General features: G+C 36.3%; 1 protein-coding gene across 7 annotated transcripts in view; it reads left to right on the top strand.

Annotated features, from left to right (window-relative positions):
* Window positions 1–4901: 4901 nt before the first annotated feature.
* Window positions 4902–24389, top strand: part of HLTF (helicase like transcription factor) — a 53673-nt gene continuing 34185 nt past the window's right edge. For all 7 annotated transcript variants that reach the window (XM_032852447.1, XM_032852445.1, XM_032852446.1 and 4 more), the window contains exons 1-8: window positions 4902–5134; window positions 6265–6472; window positions 15949–16115; window positions 17613–17746; window positions 18531–18628; window positions 20319–20393; window positions 20963–21154; window positions 23569–23664. In XM_032852447.1, the coding sequence (XP_032708338.1) occupies window positions 5115–5134; window positions 6265–6472; window positions 15949–16115; window positions 17613–17746; window positions 18531–18628; window positions 20319–20393; window positions 20963–21154; window positions 23569–23664 (990 nt within the window). In that variant the 5' untranslated portion in view covers window positions 4902–5114. The remainder of the gene's footprint in view (window positions 5135–6264; window positions 6473–15948; window positions 16116–17612; window positions 17747–18530; window positions 18629–20318; window positions 20394–20962; window positions 21155–23568; window positions 23665–24389) is intronic.

The raw sequence follows: 24389 nt of genomic DNA, 5'->3' as shown, positions 1-24389 counted from the left end.
TATGGTTGCAGGATGCAGCAGTTTGGTAAATTATGATGATGACTGATGATTTAAACTGATTGGCTAATACAGTGAAGTTTCTCACATTTAAAAAGTGTTTTTGAGGGGCGCCTGGGTGGCTCAGTGGGTTAAAGCCTCTGCCTTCGGCTCAGGTCATGATCTCAGAGTCCTGGGATCGAGCCCCACGTCGGGCTCTCTGCTCAGCGGGGAGCCTGCTTCCTCCTCTCTCTCTGCCTGCCTCTCTGCCTACTTGTAATCTCTGTCTGTCAAATAAATAAATAAAATCTTTAAAAAAAAAGTGTTTTTGATAATGTCCAAAGTATATTTAGAGTTGAAGTTTTGGTCTTTTAATTTTTTAGCCATAAAAAAGGCAGAAAAACATTCACCAATTCTTGTAGTATTATTAAAATAAGTGCTTTCAGGGCACCTACATGGTGCAGTTGTTAAGCATCTGCCTTCAGCTCAAGTCGTGATCCCAGGATCCTGGGATGGAGCCCTGCATCAGGCTCCCTTCTCAGCCGGAAGCCCTGTTTCTCCCTCTCACATTCCCCCTGCTTGTGTTCCCTCTCTCCCTGTCTCTCTCTTTCAGATTAATAAATAAAATCTTTAAAAAAATAAAATAAGAACTTTCACCACGGCCATGACAAGAACCCTAAATAATTCCATGGCTCGGAGTTGTGCTTTCCTGAAGTTCAGAAAAGCGTCCTGTGCAGAACACAAAGGAAGGGATAGATCCCAAGCAGGCCTGATTCTTTAGCAAATTCTGGTCTTCTGTTGAGTAGGAGCACTTAGTCTAAGAGTCAAGGCCTAAAGGAGGAGGAAACTAGTATCTCCTGGGAAAGTCCTTTGTAATCTGGAACACCACAGATTTCTCAGAATGGGAGTTGGCATCAGAGTGTCTCCTGGTTCTTGATGAAACAATTCAGTATGATCAAGGACACACACCTGGGAAAATGACTGGCTTCTAGAAACAGTGTTATTCTGGTATTTGGGAATAACTCAGCTGCTGAGCACCAGGAAATAAGCTTCAATCAACTATACTTCTTGTTAAGTGCTAGAGAAAATTAGATAATAATTCTATTACAATAATAGTAATGGCAATAAGCATTTAATATTTAAAGGCAGGCACTTGATATTCATTATATTATTAAGACTTTTACTTGGTATTCATTATATATTACCTTCCTCTGCCCTACCAGCTGTTGTACCCAGAAATCTGCCTCAGAATCTGTTGTGGTCCTGATTAAGTCTGAGAAAATTCCATTGTAAATAGCTAAGTTACAAAAGATTTTATCTTCCATCATTTCCTCTGTCTTCTTACTTAAAAAAAAAAAAGTTAGAAATAGTATTGTACCAATGTTTTTTTGATTTTGATAATTGTACTGTGATTGTGTATGTTAAAATAAATAGGGTAAGAGATGTGAGGGAACATTCTGTAGTAATTTTGCAACTTTTCTTTAAGGCTAACATTAATTAAAAACAAACTTGAGGGGTACCTGGGTGGCTCAGTGGTTAAGCCTCTGCCTTTAGCTCAGGTCATGATCTCAGGGTCCTGGGATCGAGTCCCGCATCGGGCTCTCTGCTCAGCAGGGAGCCTGCTTCCCCCCCCCCCCGCCCCGCCTGCCTCTCTGCCTACTTGTGATCTCTGTCAAATAAATAAATAAAATCTTAAAAAAAAAACTTGAAAAACTTCATAATTTCTTTACTATACTTTATATCTTTCATTATTTTCTTGTGGCAGAAAAGCAATACATGTTCAAAATAGAAAATTTTACATGCATGTAAGTAAAAAGAAGAAAATGAAAATCTTCTAAGTCAACCAGCTAGAGGTATCTGCTATAACTATATAAATGTAAAGTCACTGAGAGGTGTATGTGTATGGATAATTAGTATGTATTAATTTCGATCACTGACTCCATTTACAAAGATGAAATTTCGTATTTTTTTATTGAACTTAATTTATCTTATACCTTCAGTTTTCCTAATGGGAGGTAACTTAATTTAGTCACTTCCAGGTTGCGCAGGCATTTTAAGATTTAAAGTCAATTAGATACAGATTTCAGATTCATTCTCCTTTCTCTTACCCTATAGGCTATGTTTGGGATCCTTTCACCTTCAGCAGGTACCAATTACTGAAACTTCACAGTGCTGGAGGCTCACTGGGAATTATGAAAAGATTTTGAAAGGCTGCCCTTGAGCTCCTTAACAGAGCCACCTTATTAGCTTTTACTCCTTCATTGCCCTGGCACATTTCTGATCTCTTAAGACTCTTAAGATTTGCAGAACCTTGAGGCTACACTCTGGAAAATGAAGCATAGCTGTCTTTTTTTAATGGGATCCCCAGAAATTACTGGGCTATTATCCTTCCCTTTGTGGTGCTTGGCCTAGGGTGATGGCATTCAGGCTCTTTCCCTGAGATCCACTTAAGAAAGATTTACTCTGTGAACTCTAATATGTTATTCCTGAAAATTCTCCTCTTCCACTGAACTTTGTCTTTATTTCCTTACGGGTGAATAAAGCAAGCAAGCAAGCAAACACACAACATCATATATTCTTCCAGAACCTATTAGGACATAAACTTGGAATATTTTGTATTACAGTCGGCCTTTTAGAAATTCAGATTCTTATTTTCTTTGCCAAGGGTTTCAAAATTCCATTCTGTTAAATTATTTTTTTAAAAATTTTTGTATACAATTGTGAAAATTTGATTATGTTATTAGAAGATACCAAAGATCGATTTATCATTAATTTTGTGGGGTGTGAGAATGGCCTTGTGGGTCTGTATGAAAATATTCATAATTTTTAGAGAAGTTAGTGAAGGCTTTTATAGGCAGGCTGGGTTGGGAAGTGATAGCAGTGGGAGGTAGGTGACAGATTATAAAGAGTCACACCTGCCATTCTTTGATTTCAAGCTCACAGCATCAAACAGGAGAGTGGCATGATTAATGTGCATAAACGGGGAATGATGAGAAAGTGTGTTTGTGACTGGAAAGTGAGCGGCTGGAGGAATTTTTTATTCCTTCCCCTTCCTCAGCATCCATACCCAAATCCATCAGCACACTTTTTTGGTTCTCTAGCTTTATTATCTCCCTTTTCCAAGCTACCATTATCTCTTAGCTGGACACAATTGTTTCCTAATTATCTACTAAGCAGCCTACTTCTGTTTTTTCCCTATAATCTCCACACCGCTGCCAGAATGGATTCTTTAAAGCCTAACGCACAGTGTTATTCTCTTGCTTAAAACAATTGAGGGTCTACTGCATTTAAAATAAAATACAAACTCTATCACAGACCCTAAATTTCTATGGAATCCGGCTCTTACCTTCACCACCATCCTCTTTGTGCCATGACTAAGTGAAAGACTGTTCAGCCACTAGATCTGAAATGTAAAACAATGTAAAACACTAAAATTGTTCACTTTAATGTCAAAAAAGTTGACTTTAAATGGCAATTTTTTACCTTAATGTGCATTCTTTAACAATGGGGCAGTAATTACAGATCTTAAGGAGTTGGGTTTACCTGTATTTTCATATTAGCAATTTTGTCTTTCAGTCTAATGATCATGGCTTCTTCATTGATTTTACACATACAACATTTTCAGTCTGAGTGCTTTCTGGCATATTTTCCAAAAACTTACTTAGATTTTGGCACACCAAAAATTGAACTATATTGCCATTTATCTAATAGTTCCAGAAGAAAGTAAATTAATATTATTTGAAATGCCACTGTTTTCATCTTCTTCATCATCTTCCTTCTGTTTAGTGAAATGAATAAATTGCTGCAAATTCAATTTCTTTTTCCATTGCTAGTTCATGCTTACAGATGATAGCTTAAGAAAATGAACAAATGCCTCTTCAGAAAACTGTCTTATTGACTACTCTTCATACTCTGCTGAAGGAAATGTAAAAAGCACCACTCTATGAAGGGCAAGTGCCAATATTGACCACATTCACAGATACATTTCCTCTTTGATCCTTTAATTCTTCTTTGACAGTTACACAGAGCCTAAGTGCCATTCAAAACCAGCACCAGCTTCTTACTGTGGTGCTGCTACTGCACCATTTTAAAGGTCAGCCGAGTTAGCTTGTTCTGGGCTCCCAAGCTGCAGAGCTCAGCCTTGCCATCCTCTTGGTTGCAGTCAGCCTGCTGGCCAACCCCCGCAAAGTACATTTTCCGATTCTCCTCGGACTCAAAAGCCAACTGTGTAGCTCCGTTCCTCGGTTCCTTGAGGAAAACAAGCTTCTTTCCACCTATTCACATGGGCAGCCACGTGCCTCAGGTGTAGCTGGTCCTGCTCATCACTCCCAGCAATCAACTGCTAGAAATTAATTTTTCTTTAAAAAAGAAAATGGAAACGGGGGGGGCTGTATATCTAAATTCCAATTAAAGTCTCCTGAATTCGTTGTGTCTCATAGATTCGCTAGTGACACTTAAAATGAATAGTTTGAGGGCAATCACCCGAGGTTCACCCCAGGAAATGAAATAAAGTATCTCGCTGGTCGCTCCAGGGCTCATAAAATCGCGGAGCTTATTCAGTCTAAAATCCTGCTACAGGTCACATGAGATGAGGTAAGGATGAGGCAGGATGAGGTCAGGCCTGAAGAATGGGTCTGAGACAAACAATGGAAAAGGAGGGTCATTCTGCTGCATTTGAAGCTGGGAATCAAACCGAAAACACAGACACCGCCCGCACGCCACTCTAACTCCTAGGGCCGCGTGGCTTTCCCGCGCGCTCGCCTCGGGGGCGGGGAAGAACCCGGATGGAACCGCCCCTGCAGTCGGGACCCCCTACAGTCTTTGAATCCCTGCGTGGGGCGGAGTTGCCCTCCCTTCCATGCTCTGATTGGTTTATTTCCGTAGGCCCTCTCCTCGCGATTGGACTTTGCCAGTGTCAGTCACAAAGCGTCACTGGTCTCTTAGATTGTTGCTAGAAGGCGACGGCGTCGACGTCTGGCTAGATTCGCGGCGTCTCACTTCCACCAGAGCGCTTTTCCTTCGGCGCTCGGAACCTACCCTCAGCTTCTCGGCTGTGGGGCCTGGAGGGAGGCGTATTGAGGCGGCTCGAGAGCTTATCTGGGGCGCCCAAGCGTTCCGTTCGTTACCCGCTCAGCGCCATGTCCTGGATGTTCAAGAGGTGAAGGGGGCGGAGGGGGTGGGGCGCAGGGGGTAACGGCCTGTCGGCGTCCCCAAATGAACCTGACCTCCCCTGCGTTCCCTTCGAGTTCTCCTCGCGTTCCCGGTGCAGCTTATATTCGTCCTGCTGGTGGCTCATATCACCGCGGGAGAAATAAATGCATTGCCTTAGCTGGCGAGGGGAGGCTCCTCAGGCGAGCCTCATGCCCGGGCTTGGGCATATCAGGGGTTATGGGGGGGGGGCTCTGGGGGGCCCGGGATTCAAAGCTCCGCTCTTTAACTGGGGTCCTGATCTGAGCTTTATTCAGTGAGCACCCGTTAGATGCTCAATGTGCGCTAGACGGTGTGCTCAGAATAAAGGGCCAATTAAGACAGCCCTTGTCCCCAGGTAGCTTACAGTTTATGTGCATGTACATACCTGGAAATACGTATTTGCAGTGGAGCAAGATGTATGCGGAGCGTACAGGGAAAACGCGGGGAAATAGCTTCCGTCTGTTCTTAGGAGAGTTTCAGGAAGCCCCTCAGTGGACTTCCCCTTATTTTTCATTTTCCAAATTGGTGTACATGCCTCTTCCTGGGACAGTTATCCATGAAAGGATTGAGGGTACCCTTAAAGCAATGGGAATGGGAGGCTTGAGGTCAGCTTCCCATGATAGTATGATTTGGATGCCTGAATAAGGGTTCTGTTTGGAGAGAATTAAAATAGTGGAAGCTGGACGTATTATCTGTAACCGTATAGATGGCTTCACATATAATAATAGTTCTATATTTGCAAGTCCTTTCTAGTTTTTATTGAAATTTGGTGTGTGATTAGAATTACAGACATATACATTTTAGTTTAAATAGGTAATCATCACTAGGAAAAAGATTTGTGAGCCCTTGTTGGAGTTTTCATTTTGAGTACTCAGTGGGTAGAAGAGGCATTACTGAACAGGTAGGGTTCCTGGAGACCTTCCCCACTCACTCCAATTCCTGCTTTACTCATAGTAGCACTCTGTCCATCTTTATATAACAGTTCCCACTAAAGATTTAACATGTCGAAATAAAATGAGAAAACAGTTGGCCTGTGTATATAACATGGTCTTTAGTTAAATAGTGTATCATTTTCCTGTGCTTTTTCTTTTTTAATAGAGATCCTGTTTGGAAGTACTTGCAGACTGTCCAATACGGAACCCATGGAAATTTTCCACGCCTCTCATATCCAACTTTCTTTCCCCGTTTTGAATTCCAAGATATTATACCTCCAGATGACTTCCTAACTAGTGATGAAGAGCTAGATTCAGTTTTATTTGGAACTTTGAGAGGTCATGTAGTTGGACTACGCTATTACACAGGAGTAGTGAGTATTAGATATTAAGTTGAAATGTATTTATCTTATTAACCTAGAAAAGAATTTGAAGGTGATATGTACAATTACTACTTATTTTACTTTAATTAGAATGTATCTGGTTAAGAGATAACAAATATTTAATGACTAATTTCCTTTTGCATTTATATCCTGCTTGTAATATACAGGGCACTTTTTCCTGGATGGTTTCATTTGATAGCTGTAATGACTCAAAGGTAGATAGAACATCTGTTATCCCGTTTTTATAACTGAAGAACTAAAACTTAGGAAGGTTAGATGATTGGCCCAAAAAGCAGATACTTGGGGTACATTTGTAGAGTAACTTCCAAGTCAGTTCTTTGCTTTCTCCCCTTCTGTCCCTTAGCGCATTTCTCTACTTCAGTATTTTTAATTTAGGAAGATTAATTCCTGCTAGATAAGGGAATTGTCTTTTTTTAGGTCCTTTTTTTCCCCTTTCTGTAGTAAGACTACCTGTCTCCCAATTTTTCTCCCTATGTCTATCTTACTGTATCTCTATTTGCATGTGTATGTGTGAGAGACAGAGATAGTACATGATTTCATAGCTGGTGAGAAGTTGTCTTTGTTACGGTTATGTAGGATGTTTCTGTGTTATTTGGATGATGTGTCACTAGTTTTATTCTTTATTATGAAATATTTTAGGCATGCATAAAAGTAGAATAGTATAACAAACTCCCATATACCCAAATCCATATACCCAAATATAACAAATTTTTCTCACATTTCTTTCATCACTTTTTCTTTTGTCCTTTAGGACAAAAAATCTCTACTGTATGAGTTCACATTCATATAATTCAGTACGTCTCTCTAAAAAAATTCAAACTTTGTTATTTTCATACTTAACAAAATTAGTAATTCCTTATTACATCTAATAACTAATCCATAATCAGTTTTCTTGATTGTTTAAAAAAGTCTTTTTATAGTTATTTTTTTTTGAGAGAGAGCAAGCTAGAGCATGTGGGGGGAGGGTCAGGAGAGGAAGAGAGAGAATCTTATGCAGACTCAAGTGTGGAGCCCCACAAGGGGCCGGATCTCATGACCCTTAGACACTGAACTGACTGAGCCATCTCACCTGGCAGCCCTCCTATATTTTCTTTATATTGGAGCTTCTTAGAATATTTTGTAATTGTTTGAAATGTGTTGCTAGGAAATTTCTTAGGAAAGAACAAGATTTCCTAAGTTTCTCTATGTTTCTAATTGTGACATTTATATTAACGGGCAGTTTGGCTAAATACAAAGTCCTTGACCCATATTTTTGTTATGTGATATTTTGATGTTGCATAAAATGTTGGGTAGAATTCTGATGACAATATGATTTCTCTCCCATATAAGTGAATTGGGAATTTTTGCCTCCATAACTAAAGGGTATTTTTCCTTATCTTGAAAGGTCTTATAATTGCCCTGTAACTTCATTTTTTTCTGTTTCAGAAATTTTTTCTTTAATTATAGCTTTAAGTGTTTGCTTTGTTTTTCAGGGTCCATTCTACCATCTATGTATTAGGTCTCCTCTGCATATATCTGTGCCTGTGTATATGTCTATTGCTGTCTCTGAAATCCTTTTTTTAAAAAATTTAAATTATATTAAAATTTTTTAAATTTATTTTTTCAGTGTTCCAAGATTCATTGTTTATGCACCACACCCAGTGCTCCATGCAACATGTGCCCTCCTTAATACCCACCACTAGGCTCATCTAATCCCCCACTTCCCTCCCCTCCAAAACCCTTAGCTTGTTTCTCAGAGTCCAAAGTTTCTCATGGTTCGTTTCCCCTTCTGATTTCCTCCAATTCACTTTTCCTTTCCTTCTACTGTCCTCCATGTTATTTCTTATGCTCCACAACTAAGTAAAGCTATATTATAATTGACTCTCACTGCTTGTCTTACTTCACTCAGCATAATCTCCTCCAGTCCCATCCATGTTTATACAAAAGTTGGGTATTCATTCTTTCTGATGGAGGCGTAATATTCCATTGTATATATGGACCATATCTTCTTTATCCATTCATCTGTTGAAGGGCATCTTGGCTCTTTTCGCAGTTTGGTGATTGTGGCCATTGCTGCTATGAACATTGGGGCCCTTCTTTTCACTACATCTGTACTTTGGGGTAAATACCCAGTAGTGCAATTGCAGGGTCATAGGGTAGCTGTATTTTTAATTTCTTAAGGAATCTCCACACTGTTTTCCAAAGTGGCTGCACCAACTTGCATTCCCACCAACAGTGTAAGAGGGTTCCCCTTTCTCCACATCCTCTGCAACAATTGTCCTTTCTTGTCTTGTTATTTTGGCCATTCTGACTGGTGTAAGATGGTATCTGAATGTGGTTTTGATTTGAATCTCCCCAATGGCTAATGATAATGAACATTTTTTCATGTGTCTCTTAGCCATTTGTATGTCTTCTTTGGAGAAGTGTCTGTTCATATCTTTTGCCCTCTGAAGTCCTTTCTGTCATACTTCTTCACTTTTTAATTTTTCATCATTTATTTCCCTTACCATGTAGTTATCCACAAGGTCTGTGCACTTTGTGTTCCTTCTAGTTTTTAATTCTGAAATAATTTTTCATTTCTAATTTTTTCCTGAAATGTATCAGTTCCTATGTCCTATCCATCTCTTTTTTTCTTTTTAAATATTTTATTTGTCAGAGCGCACCTGCATAAGCAAGGGAAGCTGCAGGCAGTGGGAGAAGCAGACTTCTCACAGAGCATGGAGCCTGATGTGGGACTCAGTCCCAGGACCCTGGGATCATGACCTGAGCCAAAGGCAGACGCTCAACTGACTGAGGAACCCAGGCATCCCCGTCCATCTCTTCTTTAGTTCTCATATCAATCTCTGAGCTTGCCTATTTCTGATTTGTGCTATTTTTTTTTTCAAAACTTGGATTGTTTTCTAAATTATTTTAAGCCATTGTGAAATACTGGATTATGGTTTCTGATTTTAGAACATTTACTATTTGTTGAGCTTAGAATAATTTCCGTGGTACTAATAAGCTAATAAAAATATTGAACCCATTAAAAGTAATCACTTAAGTTTTTTTATTTTTTAAAATATGTATTATTTATTTTATAAGTAATACATATTCATTATTTTAAAATGGTTAAAAGAAAAAAACATTAAATCTCCCTGTAGTTTATCATCCTGGACCATAACTTATTCATTTTATTTTTTCACACTTCACTCTGTGAACATAAGCGTGTAAATTGAAATCATATTATGTGTTAAAAAATATGATCGTTATTAGTCTGTGATAGTGATCACCCTTTTTTCTCCTGGTAGAATATTAGGACTATCTTTTCATGTCAGTACAAGTCTATATGATATTTTTAGTTTCCTTATTGATGGGCATTTTGGGGTTGATCACTATTATGAAAATATAATAAAAATTGAGGTATTTAACTTTGCATAGTTATTATTTTCAACTTTTCCAGTTTTATTGAGATGGGATTTACATGAAAATATATACATATTTTTAAGTAAATGATTCCATGAGTTTTGAGAAAGATAAATACATGATAATCACCACTCTAGACAAGATGTAGATTATTTCTATCACCCCTAAAAGTTTGGTTGTATTTTGTTGCTCATTTCTGCTCTATCTGCCCTAACAACTACAATCTAATTTCTGTTGCTCACAGTTAGTTTAGCCTGTCCTAGAGCTTTATGCATTAAAGATGCATTAGAGATTTATGTGCATGAAATCATACATTATGTACTTTTTAATTCTCCTTTCATTCAAACTCAGCATAATTCAAATAGCCAATTTTGGCAATTTATATTTTTAAAGAAAATCATCTAAATTTTCATACTTATTGTTTCAGAGTTGTGCTTAGTAACATTTTAACTGTGTTCATTCTTTGTGCTATATATTTGTGTCTAGTTTTTATCAGTTAGCCTTGGTAGAGATTTAAGTTTCATCTTTTCAAACAACCTTTCTTGAATTTTTCTTAATGGTGGTTATTTTTCTTCATTCTTTCTGTTTTGTATCTGTTATCTTATTTTCCTGAAGTTTATTTTATTTTTAGATTTTAGATTTGAATATTTCATTTTAATCTTACTAATAATAGCTTTTAGGGGCATCTGGGTGGCTCAGTCATTAAGCATCTGCCTTCAGCTCACGTCCTGATCCCAGGTTCCTGGGATGGAGCCCCGCATGGGGCTCCCTGCTCATTGGGAAGCCTGCTTATCCCTCTCCCACTCCCCCCTGTTTGTGTTTCCTCTTTTGCTGTGTCTCTGTCAAATAAATAAATAAAATATTTTTAAAAAATAATAATAGCTTTTTGGGGCGCCTGGGTGGCTCAGTGGGTTAAAGCCTCTGCCTCCCGCTCAGGTCATGATCTCAGGATCCTGGAGTCGAGCCCACATCGGGCTCTCTGCTCAGCTGGGAGCCTGCCTCCTCCTCTCTGCCTGCCTCACTGCCTACTTGTGATCTCTATCTGTCAAATAAAATCTTAAAAAAAAAATAGCTTTTAATCTTTTAAACATTCTTCAAAGTACTATATTAGTTGTATCTCCTAAATTTTGATACAAAAAGTTGGCATTGCTATTTTTTTAAGATTATTTATTTTATTTTTAGAGATTTTTTATTGTATTTAGTTGAGAGAGAAAGAGCTCCAGTTGGGGAGGGGTGGAGAAGGACAGAGGGAGAAGGAAATGCAGACTCTCCGCTGAGCAAGAATCCTGGGGGCCTGATGTGGGGCTCAATCCCAGGACCCCTGGATTATGACCTGAGCTGAGGGCAGATGGTTAACCACTTAGCCTATTTATTTGTTTTAGAGAGAAAGCACGCATGTGCGTGCAAGTGCCTCCATCTGCACTTGAACAGAGGGAGAGCTAGGGACAGAAGCAGACTCCCTGCTGAGTGTGGAGCCCTGTGTGGTGCTGGATCTCCCTGAGATCATGACCTAAGCCAAAGAGTCAGAGTCTGAGGCTTAACTGACTCAGCAATCCAGGTGCCCCAGGAATTGCTAATTTTTTTTTTTTTAACGTGCTTTTTTAAGCTTATGGTTAAATTTATTTCTTGACACATCAAAATATTTTATAATAAAATAGATGATTTTTTTCCTATTCTAAAAATATTGTTATAATTAGTCGTAATTCTCTCTTTTTTTTGTTTTTAATCTTTTTTTTTTAATATGTCCTTTTTTTGTCTTGGTGCTCAGGTCTTGTTTTCTTTGTTCTTGTTGTCTCTAGCATTTTGGCCTATATGTATCCTATTTTAAATTCTACTATCATTAATTACTTTCTACTATCTATCTACTGTCTACTATCAGTAATTACCTATCATCTGTAATGACAGTTACCTAATTTTAATAAGTGATAATTTATTACAATAAAAGAAACTTATCTAATTTTCTTGTTTGAGAGAAAATCTAAAAAAATATTGTTTTGTTTTTCTTTTTTTGGCCTTTTTGAGGTTGTATATTTCCTGGGATTTGCATAATTTTGTGTAAAAAAATATCAGGCTTGCAGGCATTGGCAGAGAGGATGGGACTGGGAGAGGATAGAGCTATGCCTTATGAATATCTCCAAAGGACTAGAGAGGAATATCTGTCTGGTAATCTGATTGGTCAAGCTATAGTGAAAAATCAGTAGACAGATCTTGGTGGTGGTTTGAAGCAGCATTCCCTTGTCTTTTTCAGACAATTAAAAAAGTGATAAATCACTATCATAAAATTCACCATTTTTATTTTTTAAAGATTTTGTCAGAGATAGTGCACAGGTGCACACACACACAGGCTGGGAGAAGGGCAGTCAGAGGGAGAATCAGGCTCCTTGTTCAGCAAGGAGCGTGATGCAGGACTTAATCCCAGGATGCTGGGATAGTGACCTGACCTGAAGGCAGACGCTTAACCAACTGAGTGACTCAGGTGTCTCAGTATTCACCATTTTTTAAAAAAATTTTATTTATTTATTTGACAGAGACAGAGAGATCACAAGTAGGCAGAGAGGCAGACAGAGGGAGAGGGGGAAGCAGGCTCCCCGCTGAGCGGAGAGCCTGATGGGGGGCTCGATCCCAGGACCCTGAGATCATGACCTGAGCTGAAAGGCAGAGGCTTAACCCACTGAGGCACCCCTACCAATATTCACCATTTTTTAAGTGTACATAGAGTTGAGTGGTTTTTATTCACAAGGTTATGTAACTATCCCCACTGTCGGGTTCCAGAATGTTTCATTACTCCAGAAAGAACCCTGTATGCATTAGAAATCACTTGCCATTATTCTCTCTCCTCAGTCTCTGGTATCTACTAATTTATTTTCTACTTCTATGGATGTGCCTGCTGTATGCATTGCATATAAATTGAGCCATACAATATGTGACCTTTCTGTCTAGCCTTCATTACTGCCATCTTTTGTGTTAATATTCTCTGTGTGCCATTTTAATCTCCTCATTTCTTTTACTATATGTTTTGAGTTGTTTCCTTATTTGCTGCTCTGGGAAATTACAGTTAATATCTTAATTCATAAAAATCTAGTTTGGATTAGTGCCAACTTAATTTTAATAGCATACAAAAATTTTGCTTATAGATAGCTCCATTTCCCTCATCCCCCATTCCTTTGTGCTGTTAACATACAGATTACATCTTTATATACAGTGAATGCTCATCAACATGGATTTATGATTATTTTATGCACTTTTAAATCAGGTAGGAGAAAAAAGTTAACAACCAAAAGAAATTACACTGTTTATATTTACTAATTACCTTTACCTGTAGTCCTTATTTCTTTGTGTAGATTCAAGTTATTGTCTAGTCCTTTGATTTCAGATGTAGGTCTCTAATATTTCTTATAGGACAGGTCTGCTGGTGGTGATTTCTCAGTTTTTGTTTAACTGGTATGTCTTTAATTTCTCCTATACTTTTGAAGGGTGGTTTTATTGGATATACAGTTCTTGGCTTTAGTTTTTTTGGAAGCACTTTGAAAAGTTATTCCACTGTCTTCTGGCCTCTATGCTTTCTTTTCTTTTCTTTTTTTTTTTTTTTTTAAAGATTTTATTTATTTGAGAGAGAGACAGTGAGAGAGAGCATGAGCGAGGAGAAGGTCAGAGAGAGAAGCAGACTCCCCGCAGAGCTGGGAGCCCGATGCAGGACTCGATCCCGGGACTCCAGGATCATGACCTGAGCCGAAGGCAGTCGCCCAACCAACTGAGCCACCCAGGCGTCCCTGGCCTCTATGCTTTCTAATGAGAAATCAGATATTTAACCTTATTGAGGATCCCCCTATAAATAAGAAGGAATTTCTCCTCTTGTTGCTTTCAGCATTTTTTACCACAGCTTAATTATGCTGTGTCTGGGTTTAGATCTCTTTTAGTTTATTTGGAGTTTGTTGACTTTCTAAGATATGTAGATTAACGTTTTTCATCAAATTTGGGGAGTTTTCAGCTATTTCTTCAAATATCCTCTCTACCCCTTTTCTCCTCTCCTTCTGAGACTGGTGTGTATCTTAGATATGATTGCTATTGTCCCACAGATCTCTGAGGCCTGTTCATGTTTCTCCATTCTTTTGTCTTTCTATTTCTCAGACTCTGTAACCATTCTTAGACTATCTAATTGACCTGTCTTCAACTTCATTAATATTTCTTCCTCCACATATCCGCTATTGAGCCTTTCTAGTGATTTTTTTTTTTTTACTTCACTTTTTGACAATAGACTTTGTATTTGGTGAGGCATAGTTTTTGTGCATTCCTTTAGTTTTTTAGACATGGTTTGCTTTAGGTTTTTGAACATAACTTTAAATTTTTTTCCTAGTAGGTCAAACATCTGTGCTTCCTTGGGGACAGTTGATAGCTTTTTTCTTATGAGTGAACTATACCTTCTCATTTCTTTGCATGTCTTTTGTTGTTGTTGAAAAGGAGACATTTTAAATAATGTGGCAACAGTAAAAATTAGATATTATTCTCTGTCTCCAGGGTTCTTTGTTGTTGCTGATTTTGGTAATTGTTGCTTGTTTAATGATTTTCCTGAATTAACCCTGTAAAATCTACTGATGTCTGCACTTGGTTAACTTAGTAGTCAGCGTATAATTATACTAGTCTCTCAGTCTTTACTAAATGAGGGTATCTATGTGCATTTGGGGCACTCTTCAGTTGACAGCGATTCTTTAACATTCATGTCCTGCTTGTTCAGAGCCGCAAGTTTAGTCAGAGGTGTGAGCTTAGGGTCTTCTGAAGTCTTTCCCTGATCATATGCACAGCCCCAGGCATGCATACAGCCCTCTGCTTGAATATGGCCTTCTACATTCCCAGAAATATACTGTAGCTTTTCAAAGCCATTGGAGCTTTTCAAAGCCATTCTGAGTTGGACATCTTAGTCTCCAGCTTTCCTTTTAATCTTTTCGGTTATTGTATTGTTTGCCCCAGCTATTACCCACTGCCTGTAAAATTGTTTCTGATAAACACCCACCCAAGGAAGGAGGTTTTTTTATATTGGATGCGCTCAGAGATCAAATAGAAATCACTTTGCAAGTGGAGATCTTCTGGAGAACCATCATACAGGTCAAATAATGACAATTCTTTGGGAATGAATCTATGAAAGATTCTGTTCCATTGCACTCCCTTTGGTGACTGCTAGACTGCACCAAGAATTTTAGCAAGTTATTTTTAAAGGCTATCATGCAGCTGAGAGCTGGAGAGGGACTATAGCACTGATGTTTAGCTGTTTTTCTCGAATTAACACCCTTCAGGTTTCTGTAGTCCTTTGGTTGGTTTTCTAGATGTCTGGAAAAGTTGATTCTGACAATTTCTGCCATTTTTTTCATTGCCATTATGGAAGAGAGAATTTTCAAAAGTCCTTTACTATTCTGTTTTCAGTGATGTCACCCTCAGGCAAATTTTAATCTGGTAGAATCAGAATGGCATGAGTTGAAGGTTGGATATATTTTCTTAATTTCGTTCCATTCTGACTTAGAATTAATATCTTTTTCCCTTTTTAGAGTATGGAGAAATCACACTTAGGAACCATCTTGCTTGGATGTAAATTCTAATTCTGCTACATAATACCCTTATGACCTTGGTCGAGTTACTTAACTTTCCTGTGCTGTAGTGTCTTCATCAGTAAAATGGGTGTAATGATAGTACCTACCGATAGAGTTGTGAGAATTTGAAAAGTATAATCTATGTAATGTACTTAGAACAATAGCGTATAATAAGCACTCAATAAAGATCACCTGTTTTCGGAAGTTATGATGTTGAAAATTTTAGTGTGACTCTTTTATTTAGTTTTGAATGTATCATGCAGATATCAAGGATCTTTTAACTTTCCAGTGAATGTAAGTTTAAAAAATACTATAAAAAATATTATAAAATATATTTTTATGTTAGTCTACAAATATGTCTAATAAAATATACATTTCTTATATGCTGTTATTAAGTATTACAAAATAAATGGGAAGCCCAGAAAAGTTTAATGAAGAAAGCTCCTATTGCGTTTATTATTTATAATATTATCTGTTTATTATTAGGTTAATAATAATGAAATGGTTGCGTTACAACGAGAGCCCAATAATCCCTATGATAAGAATGCAATTAAAGTAAACAATGTAAATGGAAATCAGGTTGGCCATTTAAAGAAAGATCTTGCAGCTGCATTGGCCTATATCATGGACAACAAATTGGCACAGATTGAAGGGTAATGTATTTTCAGAGTTTAGTTTTAATAATTAGAAGTTGTGATCTTTGAATTTGTTAAGAGGCTATATAGTTGCCCTTACAACTTTTATCACTATGCCTTTATTGTGTGTTAATAAATGTGTTAATTCTTTTCCCATCTGCCTCTACTACCCCAGCCATGAAACAACTATTCTCTTACTTTTCTACTAAATTATTACCATGGAGAATAATAGACTTTGGCTCAATATTAGGAAGTCCACACCATGTGTCCAAACTTTTTAGTGCATCGATTTGGGAGTTTGAAAGTGTTTAAATCAGAGGTTGTAAACTAGTAGCCTGTGATCATATGTAAGTGAGTTTCATTTTGCCTACATAGTGTTTTGTAATTTTTCATTCATTTCTAATATTCAAATATCTGGATATTCTGCATTTTATACAAGTTTATTTTTTACCTAATGTAAAAATTATTTATATAGATTTATCTTAACAAATGGAAGATCTGACCTTCATTTTCACAGGGCATCAGTTGACTGGAACAGAGTAGCAGCTGCTACTTTAGGCAAGGCCTATACGCTCCCAGTTCTACCACCCCTTCCTTTTTTAAAACTCCCAGTCTCCTTGGTTACCTTTTTTTCTCTTTTAGGCATTTAGTCTGTGATCTCAACTTTAAGTATGGAATGTTTAGAATATGAAAAGGTGAGGTTGGATGATAAATACTGAGTAATGTCTTCTCACTTGTTTTCTCCATTCTCAGTTATTAAATTTTTTGGATATTGAGAATAAATTTTTAGTGAATCCTGGGTCAAAAATGCAGTTGACCCTTGAACAACATGGGTTTGACCTGTATGTGTCCACTTAAATGCAGATTTTTAAAAAATAAATGCAGTATAGTACTGTGAATGTATTCTGTCTTCTTTATGATTTTGTGAATGTTTTCTTTAGCTTACTTTAAGAACACAGTCTCTCATGCATATAACCTACAAAATATGTGTTAACTATGTTATTGGTAAGGCTTACAATAGGCTATTAGTAGTTAAGATTTTAGGGTGTCAAAGGTTATATGTGGATTTTTGACTGCATAGGGGGTCAGTGTCCCTAAACCCCATGTTGTTAAGGGTCAGATGTAATTCTTGCAAATCATTCCCCATTCTCCCAGAATTGGTTGCTACCCTCAGTGGTTCTGTTAGTGAAAGCTCTACCCCAATTAAACTTTCTATTGTACCTATCTTACAATCTCAATTACAGGTTACCCTGCTTTATTCTATCTTTCAGTTTCTTCTGACTTTCTGTTCCCAAAACAGAGGAACAGAAAGTGATTGTTGTTGATACTGTCCCTGTACTACTTCTGTCTTTCTAGTTTGCCCATATAGTTCCTCCTTATTTCACTTCCTTGCAAAATTTGAATGAGATGCTTACAGTATTTAATAGTCACATTCTTAATGGAAGTAAAAAATAAAACATTTCTAATTTTCTCTCTCTTCTTTTTTTTTTTTTTTTTTTCTCTTAAATATAATAGGGTCGTTCCTTTTGGTGCAAACAATGCCTTTACCATGCCTCTCCATATGACTTTTTGGGGAAAAGAAGAACATAGAAAAGCGGTTTTAGATCAGTTGAAGAAGCATGGATTTAAATTGGGTCCTGCACCAAAAAGTAGGTTTAGAGTTTAAGCTCCTATTTTTTTGCTATTTTAAGATGTAGGAATTGTAAAACATTTCTTCTCTTGAGAAATAATTTGAGTTTGTTTGGCTAAACTGATTTGCATGTTGAAGGCTCTGAGTTGTAACTCAGAAATCGTTTTAAGGAAATACCTGATTTTTTTTCCTCTTTATTTTGAAATTATTATAGCTTCATAGGAAGGGGCGTGTGTGTGTGTGTGTGTGTGTGTGTGTGTGTGTGAACATGCACACACACACAATGTACAAAGAGGTTCTGTATTCCCTTCCCTAGGTTTCCCCAATGATAATGTCTGGAAATCACTGATTTTAAACTTCATCTTTGAAAAAGACAAAAAGAATCTCCCAATAGGAAATGAAGAACTATTATTTGGCAAGAGTTTGTTTAAAAATGTGGAATTATTTTAACATTGTATTTTTTAATGACTTTTAGGTTTTTTTTTTTGTTTGTTTTTGTTTTTTTTAAGATTTCATTCATTTATTTGACAGAGAGATCACAAGTAGGCAGAGAGGCAGGCAGAGAGAGGAAGGGAAGCAGGCTCCCCGCCAAACAGAGAGCCCAACACGGGGCTTGATTCCAGGACCCCAGGATCACGACCTGAATGGAAGGCAGAGGCTTTAATCCACTGAGCCACCCAGGCGCTCCTGACTTTTAGTTTTTTAAAAAATCTTTTAAATATATTTCGAACACAAGTTCTAAAAGTCCCTTCTAAAAGATAATTCATTTGATGATTTTATTCTTTTCATTTTGTAAATTACAGCTTTAGGATTTAGTTTAGAAAGTAGTTGGGGCTCTGGAAGAGCTGGACCAAGCTATAGTATGCCAGTTCATGCTGCAGTACAGATGACAACTGAGCAGGTATGCTGCTTTTTTATTTTATAATCTAAAAGTGAATTTTAAATGTTGAAGATAGTGTTTAAAAAATAAGATAAATATGTATGTGCTAGTATTTGTGATCTTCGGGTATGTTAAGTTATGAAACATGTTATAGAATATATATTAAAAACTTTTTTTTTTAAGATTTTATTTATTTTAGAGAGCAAGTGAGGGCAAGCATAAGCAGGTGGGAGGGGCAGAAGGGAGAGAGAAGCAGACTCCCTGCTGAGCAGGGAACCTGATATGGGGCTCAATCCCAGGACCCTGAGATAATGACCTGAGCTAAAGGCAGATGCTTAACCACCTAAGCCACGCAGGCGTGCCTATGTTAAAAACTTTTATGTGAAAAGAAAGCAGTGATAAGGAATGCATACACATTCATACATATATTAAAACACATGCATTGTTGTATATGCATGGGATGTTTTAGTATGTTTTGATGTTTTTATATTATTTGGATTTTTTTAAATGTTCAAATATTTTAGAAAATTGAAGCTTGAAACCTGTTTCAGTAAGTTTGCAAATGGAATGCAAAAAAAATTCTTAATCGTAGGCATTAGTGTAGTTCTTACTTTGTCTAATTTGTAATCTAAGATACTATTAGGCTAAGTTAATTTGGGAAAAAAATATAAAATAAATAATGGAGATCAGTCTATAAATACATCAGGTTTTTTTTTGTTTTGTTTTGTTTTTGTCTCTACCTATCTCTGTTAGCCTTTTTGTCTTGTAATTTTAGTTATCATATTTTACCTGCTTGTTGTTAGTAGGGCTTGAGCCTGTGTCTAGTGGGTAAACCCCAGGTTACCTCTAACTTTTTTGACTTGGCCTGATTTCTTCTGGGCTACTGCTTTGTAGTCATGTGCTTATTTATAAAAGTAATTATAACACACGTTGTTGCAGAATTAGATTAGATCAGTTTAAAGAACCAACTAAATTAGCATAAGATAAAAATCATCTATTAATATTTTGCAGCACATAGCAAGTTGTTTGCAGTAATAGTAAATGAAGTGTCATTGACATAGGAAAAAAGTCAAATAAATGTACCTGGTAGGATCTGACAGAATGTTTTGAATACAATTAATAGAATCACAGAATTGTAATGGCAGAAGGAACCTTAGAGACACTCTAAATCTAAATTATCCCTTTCATTTTCTAGGAGTGAGATATAGGCAATAAGGGTTAAATCTCTTGCCCAGTGTTATGTACAGATTTGTGACAGAGTTGTGACAAACCCTAGATTTATCTCATCCGTATTCTTTTTTTTTTTTTTTTTAAGATTTTATTTATTTATTTGACAGATAGAGATCACAAGTAGGCAGAGGCAGGCAGAGAGAGGGAGGGAGAAACAGGCTCCCCATTGAGCAGAGGGCCGGATGCGGGACTCCATCCCAACACCCTGAGATCATGACCTGAGCTGAAGGTGGAGGCTTAATCCACTGAGCCACCCAGGTGCCTCTCATCCATATTCTTTTGATTGTAACACAGTTCCTCTTAAACCTAAAGCATCTATTCATTCTGCCTTCAGTGAGCAGTGTAGCAACTCAAAAGAATGTATTAGGTACCTTTTGGTATTCAAATCTTTTAGTTAATTAAATGATTTGGAAGCTCTGAATTAAGTGAAATTATTTTAATTGGTTTGTTTCATGATGTTTCTTGTTCCTATTTGTTGTAGCTTAAAACAGAATTTGACAAATTGTTTGAAGATTTAAAAGAAGATGATAAAACTCATGAAATGGAACCAGCTGAGGTACTGAGCCAATATTTTCTACTTATGTATGTATGTATGTATGTATTTATTTATTTAACTTTTAAAAATACTTTATTTAGAAAGGGAAGAGGCAGAGGGAGACAGAGAATCTCAAGCAGACTCTGAGTGTGGAGCCTGATGTGGGACTCAATCCCATGACACCAAGATCATGACCTGAGTCGAAATCAAGAGTCAGACACTTAACCCTCTCAAATCAGTCTATAAATACATCAGATTTTTTTTTTTTTTTTTGTCTCTACCTATCTCTGTTAACCTTTTTGTCTTGTAATTGTAGTTATCATATTTTACCTGCTTGTTATTAGTAGGGCTTGAGACTTTGTCTGGTGTGTAAACCCCGGGTTACCTCTCTAACTTTTTTGATTTGGCCTGATTTCTTCTGGGCCACTCAGGCACCCCTCAATATTTTTTATTTAGAACTATTTGGAATTTTAAAATACAATGTTAATCTGTGTAGTTTTTAGTACAAGATCAAGTGTTTTCCAGAATCTGCATGGAGAAAAAGAGAAGACTGGTTTTATTTCTATTTAAGACCTTCCTTTTATTTATAGGCTGTTGAAACACCATTGCTTCCACATCAAAAACAAGCTCTAGCTTGGATGGTTTCACGGGAAAACAGTAAAGACCTTCCGCCATTTTGGGAACAGCGAAATGACTTATACTATAACACAATAACAAATTTTTCTGAGAAGGACCGACCAGAAAATGTCCATGGAGGAATTTTAGCTGATGATATGGGTTTGGTAATTATTTTTTTTTCTTGAGTTCATAAAATTTTATTTTGTAATTAAGATTTTACAGAAGGTAATTTTGAAGTAGATAGGAATATGTTGGTGCCAGTATGGGACTAGATTTCACTTTCAGTATAGAATAATTTTCTCTATGTCTTTAACTTAAAATGAGGCTATATTTTTTTGTTTCTTTTGGTTTATTTTGTTAAGGTACAATTAATACAATATTGTATTACAATACAATATTCATACAGTAATGTATGAATGTATTTTCAATTTTCTTTGGAAATTCGAGGTAGCTTATCTTTCATGGATCTTTACAGAAGGGAGGGAAAGACAACAATGTTATATGGAATTGTTTGTATTCTATCACAGTCTTATGATATACATAGTATTAAATATATATTTGTGATTCCTTACACTAGCAGTTTTAATACTTTTTGGTCTCAATAACCATTACATTCTTAAAAATTTTTGACAGTCCCAAAGGGCTTTTTGTATTTGTGGGTTATATCAATATTTATAGTATTAAATATTAAAGTAAAAATTTTGAAGTTAGTAATTTAAAAACAATAAACTCATTACTTATTAACATACATAGCATATTTTTAAATGAAAAGGGACTATTCCAAAACAAAAATAATTTAGATAAGACTGGCATTGTTTTACATTTTTGCAAATCTCTTTAATGTTTGGCCCAAGAGATGAATTCTGAGTCCTCATAACTGCTTTTTCATTCATTCTGTTGATAAGGTGTTTTGATATAGGTACATAAGGATTAGTTCTCACACAGATACGAAGTTGGGAAACATAAGGAGTATCTTAATAGTCTTTTTAGATAACAGTGTGTAATTCTTTGGTACAACAAAATTAAGCAAGTATTAGTTTATTAATGGATAACAGTTACAACATGGAACTTAAAAATGGTATGAGTGAGCTTTTTGTACTCTCTTGCATTAAAATCCATTGGTGTAGCTTGCACATTGAATGAATATTGCGCTTATGCATAATTTTATAACATCAGTCATTGCTTATTTGGAAAATACTGGTTCATTGAGTTACACAGATCTGCCAGATGTTGATACATTTCATTATATAGTATCAAAAGTTTATATTCTTTGATAGTACTGTGAATCTTATTAGAAAGGCATTTACATTTTGGGAAGCTGCTGTGCTCATGGTGTCAGATACAAGTTTTAACCCACTGAGCCACCCAGGCACCCCCAGATACAAGTTTTCCAACATTTTAATTTTTGCTTGAAGGTTCAGATTTTACCACTTAAAACAAATCTGTCAATTATTTTCCCTTGAAGATAGCTGTACTTTGTTAATTTTTCAAAAACGTCTGCCACTCAGTCATGAATAACTGATTGTTGGTCATTCTTTTAGGTAAAAATAGTGATGCATGGTGCTAGTTGAGCTTATAACCTCAGTCTCACAAGTCATTTTTCTCTAGATAGCCCTCATATTTTGGTGTGGAACAAGAGTATTTTGATGTGCTCTTCCCATCTTGTTATACTTAAGAATATTTACATGTATACTTGAGGTAAAATTTAATAAAAGTCAGTGTACTACTTCATCAAGAATATTCTCATAGAATATTTTTATAAGTAGAATTTTTTTTTTTTTTTTTTTTGTAATATGTGAGTATGTGGCAGCCAAGAATACAATGACCACTAGTATGATGTAGTGCCACCTGCTTTGTTTTCATGCTAAGGCACCAGTGGTTTTGTCCATAATTCCCTTTTGTGGCATTACTATAGATATCAACACAAATAAGGTCTTAGCAGTATTATGAAAATAGATTTGTCCATGCTGCTGAGAGGGTCCTGGGAAACTCCAGGACCTGTGGGCTACACTTAGAAAACTGCTGCTTTAACTATTTTAAAATTGCCAAAGAGTTATTTCTGTATTGCTAATTATAAACTGAGCTATGGAAAGTAATGAAAAGTTACGTGCTTCTATTTAAGAAAAATGCACAAGAAATATGTCGTTTATGCTTTGTTGATAAGTTAAAGCTTTTGAGTCTTAACAGTGATCTTTAAATGAAATTTAATAAAATTATCTCATGTGCATACTGGAATTACTAATCATTTAATTAGCTCTGAACTACATAGCAAGCAAAGTTGTAGTTTCATGATAAAGTTATTAGTTCAGGGTTAAACATCTTACAATAGTCTTTCAGGGATGCTTATAGTATTTTATAGAGTAAACCATTTAATAATTCTTAGTAATACAGTGTGGGAAAGCATTTTTTAATAAAGTACTTTTTATTAATACGTAGATTATTTAATACAATAGTATGCTTCTGTGACCTTGAATGCTATATGATTTTGCCCACTTGATTTTAAAATTGGTTTTGGAATGTTGTCTGGTTAACTAGATTTCAGAATCTGACCATTTGTCTTTTAAAAACATTTTTAAAGGGCAAAACTCTGACAGCCATTGCAGTTATTCTTACCAACTTCCATGATGGCAAACCTCTTCCTATTGAAAGAACTAAAAAAAGTCAGCTGAAGAAGGTAAAGTTGAGTGTGTTTTCTCCAACGTCCCTGGTTCATTTTAATTTTGTCATTAAAAAATAATTTGCCAAAAAAATTGATAATATCCAGTGTTTTTAGAGAAATGATGAATGGCCTCTCTTATGTGTTGCTATAAGAGTGAAAGTTGGGTACTGTGTTTTTGGGGGTTAAGTGGGTAATGTATATCAAGAATCTTAAAAGTGTTTATAAATCTGTGACTCAGTAGTGCCATTTCAGAGAAGTTATGTAAAGAAGTTATCAGAGGGGTGCTTGGGCGGCTTTGTCAGTTAAGCATCTGACTCTTGATTTTAGCCCACGTCTTGACATCAGGGTTGTGAGTACAAGCCCTGTATTGGGCTCCACACTGGGCAAGGAGCCTACTTAAAAAAGTAAATTTGTTTAAAAAAATAAAGAAGTAAGTAAATCCTCAGAAATTTCCAGAGATAAAAGTACAAACTTTTTCCTCTATGCATTATTTAAGGCAGAAAAGAAACTCCTCCCAATAAGTTATATTATTATATAGCCTTAAAATTTAATATTTTGTAACTATAAAATCCTATTTTTGAAGAACACTTATTTTTATATTTCTTAGTTAAAAGAAAAAAAGAGGCCAGGGACACGTTTGTGAATAGAGTTGAGTCTCATTTTATTTTATTTATTTTTATTTATTTTTAATATTTCATTTATTTATTTGAGAGAGAGCAAGACAGCATGCACGAGTTGGG

The sequence above is a fragment of the Lontra canadensis genome, unplaced genomic scaffold, assembly GCF_010015895.1.
Source record: "Lontra canadensis isolate GAN:19392208 unplaced genomic scaffold, GSC_riverotter_1.0 scaffold6, whole genome shotgun sequence".
Taxonomy (NCBI): Eukaryota; Metazoa; Chordata; class Mammalia; order Carnivora; family Mustelidae; genus Lontra; species Lontra canadensis.
The sequence above is the reverse complement of the archived record's forward strand: the minus strand, read 5'-3'. Positions and strand labels throughout refer to the sequence as shown.